The following is a 13,767-nucleotide window of genomic DNA, read 5'->3' as shown; positions in this document are numbered from 1 at the left end:
GTTCAGGAGGGCATGTTATGAGAACAAGTGGAGAAACGCTATCAGGATCTGGAGCTTTCTTGCCATCAAAATTGTTCAAAATTCTTCTGACATTATGATATTGAAGAATATATATGAGAACGCTACCTCCTTTGTTATACTAGACAAAGATAGTTCCAAATTTAAAATTGAGAAAGGGCGACAAGGGGACACAATATCTCCGAAATTGTTTACTTTGAAGAAGCTTTACATTGAAGAAGCTTTAAGAAGATTGCACTGGTCGCAGAGAGGAGTTAATGTGAATGGAGAATATCTAAACCATTTATGATTTGCAGATGACATTGTAATCATAAGCTGATCCCAAAGAATTAGAGAAAAATCTCAATCAGTTATGCAGAGTTAGTAAGGATTTCGGACTAAAGATGAATATCGGAAAAAAAATAGTAATGATGAACAAGTATGCCACAGGAAGGTATATAATCATTGAAGGAGCAGAAATTGAAATGGTGGATTCATATACTTATCTCAGACAAGTCATTAGCTGTAATAATGATAAATGGCTGGAAGTCAAGAGAAGAATAAATCTCGGATGGATAGCATTCTGGAAATACAGTCATATACTGAAGAGCAATATCCCAATTTGTCTGAAGCATAAAATAATGAACCAATATATACTCCCCACCATGACTTATGGAAGTGGAACTCGCCAAAATAATGGAAGCTGAAAACTACACAGTGAAGAATGGAACAGATTATATTAGGAATCAGATTGTTAGATAAGAAGAGAAACACATGAATTATTCAGCAAACACAAATAAAGGACACTCTTATGAAAACCAAAGAACTGACATGGACTTGGGCAGGACACATAGTTCAAGGGCAGGATGACAGATGGACTAAGAAAATAACAGAATGGTACCCAAGAGGAGCTAAAAGAAAACTTGGGAGACAACGGAGATGGACAGATGAAATTCACAAGTAGTAAATAGAGGGCCATTGCACAAAACAGAAGAAACTGGAAAGTTGCTGGAGAGGCCTTCATCTTGCAGTGGATTGAAAACGGCTGATGATGATTATAATGTTAAGTAAATCTCCAGAGCGGAGTCTTTTCACAATTTTATGTGATTCAGCAACACTCTCAAGGAATTTCTGGAATAAGAAATGGAGAAAGTACCTTCTACTATCAGTTGACTTGTTTGAAAATGCATTATTAGGAACAGTGGCGATTTCTTTTTGGATTCTTCTGTTCTTTGTCTCTTGGGGCGGGATGTGAGGTGGGATGTGAGTTTGGTGAACGTTTGAAGAAGTTGAGCCCAGAGGCTCAAGTGGTGGACAACTTTCTTTGTGATCCATGTTAGCTCCATTCACCCCCTAGCAGATTAATTTTTCTCTCACTGGCTGGCTGCACTGCATAAGTGCAGCTTTGTCTTTGAGTCCAGAATGTCCGATTCCTAATATAATTTGATCCATTCTTCGCTGTGTAGTTTTCGGCTTCCTTTCCATTCTTCTGGTGAGTGTCCAAGTTTCACTTCCATAAGTCATGGTGGGGAGTATACATTGATTCATTATTTTACGTTTCAGAAAAATTGGGATATTGCTCTTCAGTATGTGACTATATTTCCAGAATGCTATCCATCTGAACTTAATTCTTCTCTTGACTTTCAGCCATCTATCATTATTACAGCTAACAAGTTGTCTGAGGTATGAATCTACTTTTTCAATTTATGCTCCTTCAATGATTATATACTTTCCTGTGGCATACTTGTTCATCATTACTTTTGATTTAACCATATTCATCTTTAGTCTGAAATCCTTACTAACTCTGCATAACTGATTAAGATTTTCCTCTAATTCTTTGGGATCATGGCTTATGCCATCTGCAAATCATAAATGGTTTAGGTACTGTCCATTTACATTGACTCCTTTCTGTGATCAGTCCAATCTTCAGAAAGCTTCTTCAAGGGCAGCAGTAAACAACTTAAAAGATAGTGTCTACTTGTCGAACTCTTTTCTCAATTTCAAATTTGCTACTGTCTTTGTCTACTCTAATAAAGGAGATAGCATTCTCATATATTTTCTTCAAAATCTTAATGTATGGGATGTCTATGCCTTGACTTTCCAGTGCCCAAAATATTCCTTATGTTGTATGGAGTCATCCTTTTCATGATCTACAAATGCCAGGCATAATGCAGTCTTATATTCACCTTGAACCATCCCCCATATTCATCAGATCTGGCACTGTCAGACTTTCAACTAATTCCCAATTTGAAAAATACTTGGCTATAATCCATTTTTCAATCAACAGTGATGCCACTGCTGTAGTGGATGCATTCCTGGAGGCCCAAGAGAAAACTTTCTTTGCAGCTGGAATTAACACATTGCAGCATTGGTGACAATGTGACAGCATTGGTGACAAGGCATATTGACTCCAAAGGGGAGTATGTTGAAAACTAACATTTCACTAGGCTCCTGAAATAAACCCTTCATACTCAGGCCATAAACTTTTAAAATGACCCTATATTAGCTAAGAGTTCAAACAGAACTCCCTGACTGTGTGGTCATCCTGAAGTATAAACAGAAATTTATTTATTTATTATAAGCTAGCTGCAGATAAGTTTAAGTTCCTATATTTTATATTTTATTATTTTTTTGTTAAAAAATAATTTAAAAAATTACTTACTGGTAAGTTCGTGAAGGCCCCAAAGGTATTCTTCAAAAAGGCAATAAGATCTCGAATGTTGCTACTATCATGGTCTTTCTGAGGTTCATTTAATAACCAGTCATAATTATCTAAATTATAGATACAAATAAATAGGAATGAAATGGCAGAATAGTCTATAAACATTTCAAATTAAAACTCAATCTCTTACATATACTTTTTCTGTTTTTTATTTAGTAACAATGTATATTTAAATAAACACCATATGGCAACAAAGTACAGTGAAACAAAGCTGAAACAAATATACAGGTGGAATAAGGGAGCAAATGCTCTGGTATCAACAATAAATGAAATTTAACTTGATTATTTAGCAAAAATGCAGCAGTCCATGAATTACAAAAATTAGTACAGCAATACCTCGCTTAGCATGGCTTCAAACAGCATGGATATCATTATAACACGGTTTTCAATTAAGTTTAAGTCAAAAATTTATTGTACATATTAAAACTAATTCAATAGCCTAGACATGTACTCTACATATATGCTGCATTGTTGTAGCCTAGGCAGTCCCTCAGGCTTCCCTCAGGCAGTCACTAGCAAAGTGCAACAGTGTTCAGTATTCTTAATTCCATCCTGACAAAACGACATGATAGCTTTTCATTTCACAATTTATTTTTTACTCCTTTAAATATGATCAAAAATATATTTGCATCTTGGCTAGAAATCACTGCCAACAACATTCATTCTATTTGGCAGCATGTTTTGCCCCATTTGGTAAATTATTTCACTGGTTTTGAATTATGAATTCAGACAATTTCCAAAGACATTGTGAAGATCGGAAGAGACTTGGGATTTTAAACTTTTTGACACTGCTAACGTACGTGACTGCATTGACTTACATGCAAATGACTTAGATGATGCAACTCTCCTTGAAATTGACAACCAAACTGCATATGAAGAAGAGGAAAACAATTATGAAGTGGATAACACTGAAGTGGCACCAAAAAATTTTCAACAGAAGAATGAAAGTTTTTTTGGAGAAAGAAGAATCGGCGTACAAGTTTTTGACTTGTACGCTGAGAAAAAGAAGAGATGACTTCACAAGACTTTATTATTGAAATACCTAAATAAACAATGAAGCTTTTTTCTCATCTCTAATGATGTTACCTTTCATTAATAAAATTTTTGCAATATTTTTAATTTCAAATCCTTTTAATTGGCTATCAACCGCAAATTGGTTATAGATTTATTATAATTTATTTATAGACTGTTTCTCTAATATGCATTCAATTAAAACCCATTATAATTATACCTCAATCAGCACGGTTTCACATAACAATTTCGGTACCAATTATCAGTGCTATGTGAGGTATTGCTGTATATACAACCAAGGCTGCATACAATATTTTATTATACTATGGCAATCAATTGCCCCCCCCCCCCAAATCAAATACAAAAAGAAAAAAAAGATGAACGCTATATCAATGTTGTTTATAAACAATCTAAAAAGAAATACTCCTAGGTCAGTTTAATGCTTTTTTAGTAAGATCTGAAATCTGAGAAACCTTTCATCTCTAATTAAACTATGTAACAAATTATCAGAAATTATGTTTATCTGCATTATTTAGTGTTTCTTTATGAATTTGGATGTGATTCGAACTGACCTAAACTGATGTTATATAACCACAGCATCGATGCTTTGCCAAGAAATGAAAGAAGAATAATTACGCACAAAAGCTACACCAGATTCATTTACGATATAACTTCTGCATACAACAGAGCAGCAAGCATGTCGAATGAGGCCTGTGACTATTATTTTGGCCATACTACAGTAGCAGTACCATGTCATGTAGTAAAATGTAATGTGATCCAAATTAGTATTAGTGGCAATGATGAAGGGAAGCAAGCTTAAACAGCATCATAAAAAAAAAACATACACACATCACCTGTCCATCCTTTCTAATAATATCTTATTCTTCCCTTAAATTAAATCCAACTACCCACTTACACTAGATTCATTTACGACATTTAACTTCTGCACACAACAGAGCAAGCATGTCAAATGAGGCCTGTGAGTATTATTTTGGCCACACAACAGTAGCAGTACCATGTCATGTGATCCAAATTAGTATTAGTGGCAATGATGCAGGGAAGCAAGCTTAAACAGCATCATAAAAAAAAAAACATACACACATCACCTGTCCATCCTTTCTAATAATTTGTCTTATTCTTCCTTAAATTAAATCCAACTACCCACTTCTACAACAACAGATGGATGTTAGTTCAAACAATCATCTACTATCTGGCTGAAAGCAAAAACTTGTATTTCTTTGTTCCAATAATCATCTACCTTTTCACTGAAAGCAATTTCCACACATGTATCCATCAACAATCCTTCCTCAATTTAAATGTATGTCCCCTTTTATATGTTGTCTGAGAAGAATAAGGATGCCATTAACATTGGCATCCTTATGGTGTGTTGAAACATCCATTCAGATGTTTCAACACACCCCAACCAGATCTTCTTGCAGGTACACAGTTGAAAATGGATGGCTGCAAGATGTGTCAAAGTTTGCTATCAGCCAGAGACTACCTGACTGTTGACATGTGTAGTGTAGTTTTAATAAAAGTAAGGAAGAATTAGACATTATTACAATAAAATTGAGATTTTTTTTTTTTCTTTTTCTTTTTGCTAATACCGTGTAAGCTTACTCCCTTGCATCATTTTCCACTACTGCTATCACTGTCTACCTTGCAATCAACTCATTTTTTTAGATTCTCTAATTATGGAACAAAAATTGCATATGTCATACAAGTATACATATATTGACTTCATACACATTGAGATCAAGAGTTGTTTTGGATTTTCAAAGTTGTGATAATGTGGCATTGCTAGAAAACCAAACTGTTGGTAAAAGTAAATAGCCTTTGCCTTCACTCTCAAACCACAGAACTGCCTGGTTATTTTTGTCTTGTACACTATTTTTAAAATCCATTTGATGCTGCTGCTGGTAGCTAATGTGAGATTGATAAATTCTCAGCTCACGACGATTGGTAAACCTAATTCCCTATTCGATTAATAAAACCAATGTTTAGGATGTTGGAGCTAAATTGTCAAAAAACCGTTTTCAATTAGAACCCGCAATGATTAAGCAAGCGAAAGCCAAACCAAAAGTATTGAGTAGGAGATGTGAGCAAACCAATGAGAAGACAAAAAGCCTATAACTAATACAAGCTTACTTTCGCTCTTAACAGGGGATCGTAACGAGGGGAGAAAGAGTCATCAAGAACTTGGATCCCACGCTAACGACAATAAGCAAAAAAAGGTTTATGTTGATAGTGAAACCAGGCGCACACCGGGCTATGACGCAGACTTAAGTAACTAAAAGAACAGTCCTCTGTCATATTTACGACTTTCCCCACTATCATTGGGAGGGAGCGAAGAATTCCTCTTTGTTGAGTAATCCATGAAGAAAAAAGTTAAAGGGGGAAAGTAGCACCGAAGCTCGAGATATAAGGGTAGACTGAGGCCCAAAGAGGGTCAGACAAGGACAGAGACACAGAGGAGATGGAGAGAGGACAGATGAGAGTTGGCTCTTCGTAGACAAACATCGAGTTGGAAGATAGCAGAGCAGCGAGAGACAAAGGCAGAGAAGCAGAGCGGCCACCAGGCACAAATCGCCCGAAAACCAGTAGAGGACCCCGCTTAGATTACGCTGGAGGGAAGGAGGCCATATAACTGAATTCCAGGAATGAGCGAATTAACTGGTAAGCCATTATATTATTTGTGCGAATGTAGCAATCAAAAACCGAAACTAAACTGATAACCTTTTCAATGCTTCTTTCCTAACCACAAATGAATTACATGTTAACACAATGTAGGTTAAATGACTATAATGCTCCCACAGACATCCGAAAATTCCCATCCTGATGTCCATGAGAAAAGTGCAGTGCAATCGGGCATGATCAAGCGCTGAGTCCCAGAGAATGATGAAGGATGCACCAAGATACAACCAGCCATGAAACGCAGCCACACCCACCATGTTTAGTCTCAGAACATAAGTAGTATCAAAAATGTTTATGAGCATTCTGGAAGTTTAATCTAGGATGATCTAAAACACTACAAAAGGTAAGAATTGTGAAGGATCGATGTTGCAAGTTAAATACAGGATTTCCATGAAGAGCAGAATGTACTAGTTTACTACCTGATCCACATATTTGACATTATGAAAGGTAACTAATGCCTAAATGCCACAATTTAAACTGATCACCTAAGTAGAGTGCAAGTGTTGTATATTTAGTTTGTTTTGTGTTAATAAATATTGTTATGTGTTTCACCAAGTCTCATCCTCTCTGCCTATATCCAATCACACCAGCGCAGGTAAGAACCGACTAAGTTAAGTTATATGTGGGGGATCGGGTCGACGCACTGCGATTGCCCGATCCTTTAACACAACGCTAATCCTTTGCTGCAGTCACAGGGATTATATAACCTCTGGAGACCGAGGGCGGGGATTTTGTCCTAAGAGATTGCGAGTTAGAGCGACTAGACGGAATAAGGGCGTCGCCCCACAGAAATGAGAGGAAACAAGATGGCGCCTTGAAGCGAGCAAGAAAGCCAACCCAAACAAGAAGTGTCACGTAACCAAAGAAGAGAGGGCCATCCACAAGATGACACCGCGACGCCCTACACTAAGCATGAAATCAAAAATCAGCAGGCTGTTTCAAAAATGTTCCAAACATTCATTAACTTCAAGGATATGGGTGGACATGAACTTTACCCCAATAAGTAGGGATAACTTTTGTTTAAACTGAATTTCGAAATTTAGTTTGCTATATCATCATTGCCAGTTTTTTATATTCTATTTTCTAATTTTTATTTATGACAAAAAATAATATATATAAAAATGAAATTTGTAAACAAAGTCTCCATTTTTTCACTTGTAAGAAAAGTCAACACTACCATTTCATCATAAGTGAAACAAGCAGTTTTAATTTTTATTTTTATTCTGAATTTATCCATATATCTGTTTTCCGAGTTTTAGCATAGGTAAGGAAATTTGCTGAATTGATTTGCAATTTATCCTTTCCAATATCTGTTCACTGGCAACTTTAAAGACTCGCCTATTGGTTAATTGCTTTAAGGAGTAATTACGAGAGCATCCTTTAATTCAGGGGAGGTCCCTATGGACTGGAAATTTGCAAATATAACTGCTGCAATTCTCAAAGGGTATCAAAGGGAGATATGAATGATTACAGATCTGTTAGCTTAACTTCTGTTAGAGGGAAAATAACAGTCACTGATTAAAGAAGTAATGAAGAATTATCTAGACTGGAATGCAATTATACTGCAGTAATAGCATAGATTTGTCAAGAGGTGATTTTGCCTGACTAATCTGAATGGATATTATGATTCAGGAACAAAAAAACTGAATGCAAAAAAAAATTTTGACATCATATACAGCAAGTGCTGATTATAGTGATCAAGTTTGCAAACTGAATTTTTATTCTAATTAATGGCAATTCTAATAAGCGAAAACTGAGAAATATTATAAGACATTATTAAATAAAAATATACACCGATGAGCCAAAACATTATGACCAGCGAGTCGTTATGCAAATCAAAGCAACTGCATGTGAACGGGTCAGGACACTAAAAAAAACACCTGATACTGAGCTCCTTTAATCAGTGTTACTCTTGTTCTTCAGATGGGAAAGGCAGCAGACTTAAGCGAGTTTGACAAAGGCCAAATTGTAATGGCCAGACGACTGGGTCAGAGCATATCCAAAACAGCACGGCTGGTGTGGTGCTCACAGTCAGCCGCGGTTAGTACCTACCGAAAGTGGTCCGAGGAGGAAAAACCAATGAACCGCCACAAGGTGTTGGACGACCACAGCTCATCAATGCTCAAGGTGAGTGAAGGCTGTCCCGGATGGTACGTGGCAACAGAAGGGCGACTGTGACACAACTCGCCAATAATTGGAATACTGGTGATGGGAGTAATGTGTCACAACACACAGTACATCGAACTCTGCTGAAAATGGGGCTGCACAGCCACAGGCCGTGCAGCCCCATTTGAGTGCCCATGCTAACCACAGGGCGCCTCCGTAGCCAGGTGGGAAGGAGCAGCAGTGCGTAGCACACGCTTCTTGATTAGACCGGGGTTCGAGCCCGTCACCACCAAATACGGAGGATGCGGAAAGGTCAGGGAATGACCACCGCATATCCTGGAGCAATATGGCCTTAGTTGCTAATGCTCCTAAAAACCAAATAACAAAAAAAATAACAAAAAGCTAACCACAGTTCACCGGTGACAGCGCCTACAATGGGCATGCGAGCATTGAAACTGGACCATGTGAATGGCCGGGTACGTGTGCATCCTTTACCTGGAGAAGTGATGGCGCCTGGATGCACCATGGGACGAAAACAAGCCAGTGTCGTCGGTGTCATGCTTTATTATTATTATTATTAATACTCGTATGGTGCAAGGAAGCCTGAGGCTTATGCTGCACCAGGAAAAAAAAAAAAAAAAAAAATTCCCAAGTTACCCTGAGAGAGAGAGTCAAAAGTAGAAGGGAATCACCAAGAAAGAGAAGAATGATGATATCTAGCTCAGGACCCTGGGTGTGCCAAGCTCATACTCACCAGATGTGAGCCCCGGGGTTGGGTGATCTTCTGCTGGGATACCCCGGGTGCAGTCATCCATGTGCCAGGCACCTACCTAAACATCACTTTCGTGAGCATGTGGCTGTTCCCAAATGCTACAGGTGCTGCCGCTTTGGTCACAAGACCCACCCTAAAATGTTCATTAAAGAGAAAAAAGTGATCTTCCTTTCAGAAAACCTGTTACAGTTTGTAAGTGAAGTATACTTTTTGAAATAAACGGAACATTTTCAACTTAATAAGAACTGTAGCTGTCACTTTGGAAAATCTCTTCCAGTAGTACAAAGACTAGCTTGGCCATGCAAACACTTGCCATCCAGGGCTGATTTACATGATTAATGGAGCTGGGACAATGATAGCAGCAACAGATGAATTTGAAAAAATGGAATGGGGAGATTTTATGCCAGAGAAGATCAAAAAGAGGAGATTCCAAATTAATAAGTCTTAGAGAGGTAATATCAAAATGGACAAATGCAGGAGTTGCAACCTTTGAAGCAAAAGAAATCGCAGAGTGAATAATTAATGATGCTTAGATGAACAGTGGTAGAGGCAACTGATAATTGGTATTCTGTGAGAAAAAATAATGGGGGAAGTGTGGCAGGCACATGGGAACACAAGTCACTGCTGCCCTTTAGATAGAGAGAAAGCTATGCATTTACATTTCAATGCAGATGCACAGTTGCAACCTTTGAAGCAAAAGAAATCACAGAGTGAATAATTAATGATGCTTAGATGAACAGTGGGAGAGGCAACTGATAATTGGTATTCTGTCAGAAAAAATAATGGGGGAAGTGTGGCAGGCATGTGGGAACACAAGTCACTGCTGCCCTCGAGATAGAGAGAAAGCTAAGTGTTCACATTTCAATGCAGATATCTTCTAAGAAATCATTACATAAGGGATAGTAGCTATTACCAGTGTTTCTATTCAAATTCCTTGTGGTTAAACAAGGCCAGCTTTAGACCAGGAATATTATATGTGCTCAACAGTATATATATGTCATGTTCAAATCTATATGCTGCCACAAAGAATATAAGGTTTACTGTTAACTGAGTGTTTTGTAAAATTTTCTTGCCTGGTGGCTGTCTGCAAACAAAGAAAAATTTAATTAATCTACTTCCACTAAATGTATCAATGTTCTAATTGTTCTTAGAACTCTAAGAGCAGTCAGAACTAACTGTTCTTAGGAATCTATAAAAATACTCTTCTGCTGTGAAATGAGACAAAGGGTTCTGGTTATGGATCATTCATAATGGCATTTTTAATTCCTATTTTATTGCTTCATAATTCAGAAAGTTGGCTTCATAATTCTGAAATCAAAGTTTTCCATTACAGAAGATGTCATGATGAAGCTCTGAATTGTTACCAAAATTTTTCTTAACTTATCCTTTTTTATTTGAAATTAAATTACACTGCACAGTTTACCTCAACAGATGAGTTTATTATGTAGACTGACTGTCATGTTTAACTGTTTACTTAAATAGGATTTGATCCTCTCCTGTTTTTAACTGATTCAGGTTTAAAACTGTAAATTGTGTTCATTCATGATTATTATGGGGAATGAATGTTGTTCTTTGTTTGTTTGGGTTTAACAGCACAGGTGCAACTGGGCCATAATGCACATAAGCTATGATAAAAAAGCAACATACGGTTTCCTGAATGGTTTTGACTAGAATTTAAAGAGCAGGGTAGCATCAAATCCATTTAAGACGGATAATATTTTGGCTATATCCTGTGCATCTGCTAACAGTCGGGGTAATAATAGAGGCATATTTATAGTAGGAAAATGGCCAAAGGAGCCCATCGGTCTCTGTTGTAGTAGTAGTACTAATCGAGGCATGTGGTGCAAGAAAGGAAGCTTATGTAGCATCAGGCCCAAAAAAAAAAAAAAAAAAAAAAAAAACATTTCACACATCCATTCCCTCTAAACGTTTGTACAGTTCCTTCTTGAATTTATTTAAGCTATCAACTTCCACAACGACAGATGGAAGTTTCTTCCAGCAATCAACTACCCACTAGCTAAAGGCAAATTTCTGCACATCTGTTCTATAACTGTCTTTCCTACAATTGAATTTATGGCCCCTTGGGTTTGTAATCTGAGCAAGAGGAAGAATCCCATAAGAATTGGATTCTTGAACGGGTTGAGCCTGCTCAACCCATTCAAGGCCCTATACACCTCAAACAGATTGCCTCGCAGATGCCTAGTCTCCAGACGCTGCAATTTGCAGAAATTAAACCTTTCTTGGTAAGACCATCCTTTCGTTCCCCTCACCAATCTTGTTGCCCTTCTCTGTACTCGTTCAAGCAACTCTACATCCTTCCTAAAATGAGGCCCCCAGACCCATACGCGTAAGTTTATAAGTTTATTATTAAGCAGTAATAATAAACTTATAAACTTATAATCTGAGACTGGAGGAAGGATCAATAGTCTTTGTTCTAGTTTAGGCAGCTAAATTTTCACACTCATTTCCCATGATACAGGTATGACCATGGATCCAGCAGAAGGTGATGCTTGGCTTATTTTCATTTTATTTGGTTAGAATAATGCAGATCTGTTGAGTACTGGATTTTCATCCTTTTTCTTCCAATGTATAGCTTGAATAGCACTACATGAATCTGTGTATATGATATGAGCAGTACGGTTGTTAAAAACATGACATTTAAAACTATGATAATTGCATAGAGTTACACAGCAAAGTTGTTCCATTCAGATGGAAGCTTCACTGCTACGGTGATACTGGGAAAAACAGCAGATATACCAAGTGATGCATGCAATTGTAGTATGTTCTGTTAGGATGGAATTTCTACTTGTGTTAAGAATGATCAATCATATTAAGGCACATGGTATATCCAGGGATGGGCTATACAAGGGAAAGAAGATCTCACTTAAGTCAAGTTGCAAATCAGTAAATGTATCTCTCTTGATAGGTAGGCTCTGTAAAGGTTTTTCCACTTTGAGGCGAAAAGCAGTTTCCAAGTTGGATGATTCAGTTTTCCTCGAGTTTCATTGCAGTTGCATAGCTTAGTAGAAACAGTAACACTAATAGTACAGCACTAGTATTTGCCATATAGTGCAAGGAAGCTACAGGCTTTTACTACAAAAAAAAAAACCCAAGAAGATAAGAAAACACAAATTATACGCTTCCCTCCTAACAAAGGTAACTCAAAAAAAAAAAAAAAAAAAAAAAAAAAATTCAAACTGTCAGCCTCAACTACCGGTGATGGCAAATAGTTTCAGCTATCAATGACTCACTGGCTAAAAAAAAAACTTCAGACCATCTAATCTAATCCTCAAGTACTGCAATTTGAATTTATGACCCATAGTTGTGGAATTCTTTACAACAGTGCATAGTGTAAATTTTAATGCAGCTCCAGGGGTTACCAAAACTGTGCATCAGGTAATGTGATGAATACAAACCCTGTAAAGGCCAGATTTATGTAGGGTAGTGATTGTTCATGTAGGGTTAGTGTGGGTTAAAGTTGATTGTATTGTTCATCCAGGTATTGTTGGGATATCAGAGACATGGTGTGACACAGATATAAGCAGTGCAGCATAGGAATTTAGTGATACAATGTGTACAGAAAAGATAGACAGGAGGGATTACACTATTAATTAAGAAATATAAAATCTAAGGAAGTGCAGCCAGTTGACATGAGTGGACAGTGCAGTGTTCAGTCAGTTTGGTGTGACATAAGCACTGGGAAAGCAAAATTGAAAGTAGGAGAGTGCTATAGGCCTAATGACTCATGAGTATAATGAACAACAGTACAGAGAAATAGAGTGAGCCAGTAAATCATATTGTCTTATAATGGGGGATTTTAATTTCCCAGATATTGAAACTTGATATTGGAACTTGTGTGTTGGTCACTCACACACTAGCAAAGCTTTAACGGATTTATTGGATGATTGTTTTCTACAGCAGCATGTTTGAGAGGCAACCAGAAGGAGCAATACTGCTGATCTGATTATGGGTAGTGATCTTCATACATTAAGAATCTGCAGATAAAGGTACTGCTATGTAGCAACGATCAGTGTGCTGATTTGGATTTACGCAAAGAGGTAACTACCATCAGGGGTAAAGGGACGAGATTTCGCTTTTTATAAAGGTGATTACAGTGATCTGAGCTAGTTTTAAAATTCTAAACAGTGGAATCAACTGATGATGTTACCAACAGCAAATTCTAAATGGGAAGCATTCAAAGAATTAATCTTGGAAGATACTAGGCTTTTCATACTAACTAAGAAATACTGTTCAAGTTTTACAGCCTAAATGGATGTCAGATGAACTAATGAGACATGTCGCAGAGAAGAAAAATGCACGGGATACATATAAATTAACAGATGACATAGAAGCCTATGGTAGATATAAGCTGGTCTGTAATCAAGTCACAAAGGAAGTTAGGCAGGCAAAGGCAGGCTACGAGAAATCTTTGGCAAAGGATACAAAGAGGAGTTATTTACTTATG

General features: G+C 37.2%; 1 protein-coding gene across 2 annotated transcripts in view; it reads right to left on the bottom strand.

The window, feature by feature from the left end:
* Sec15 (exocyst complex component Sec15) overlaps nucleotides 1-13,767 on the bottom strand; it is a 654,019-nt gene that overhangs the window by 147,534 nt on the left and 492,718 nt on the right. For both annotated transcript variants that reach the window (XR_016546976.1, XM_090374206.1), the window contains exon 16: nucleotides 2,660-2,769. Coding sequence is in view for 1 of the 2 variants with exons in the window: in XM_090374206.1 (XP_090230332.1) it covers nucleotides 2,660-2,769 (110 nt within the window). In the remaining variant the exon portion in view is untranslated. The remainder of the gene's footprint in view (nucleotides 1-2,659; nucleotides 2,770-13,767) is intronic.

Source organism: Mastigoproctus giganteus, chromosome 5 (assembly GCF_048544385.1).
Source record: "Mastigoproctus giganteus isolate SK-2022 chromosome 5, ASM4854438v1, whole genome shotgun sequence".
Lineage (NCBI taxonomy): Eukaryota > Metazoa > Arthropoda > Arachnida > Uropygi > Thelyphonidae > Mastigoproctus > Mastigoproctus giganteus.
Note: the sequence above shows the minus strand (reverse complement) of the source record. Positions and strands in the feature narration are given on the sequence as shown.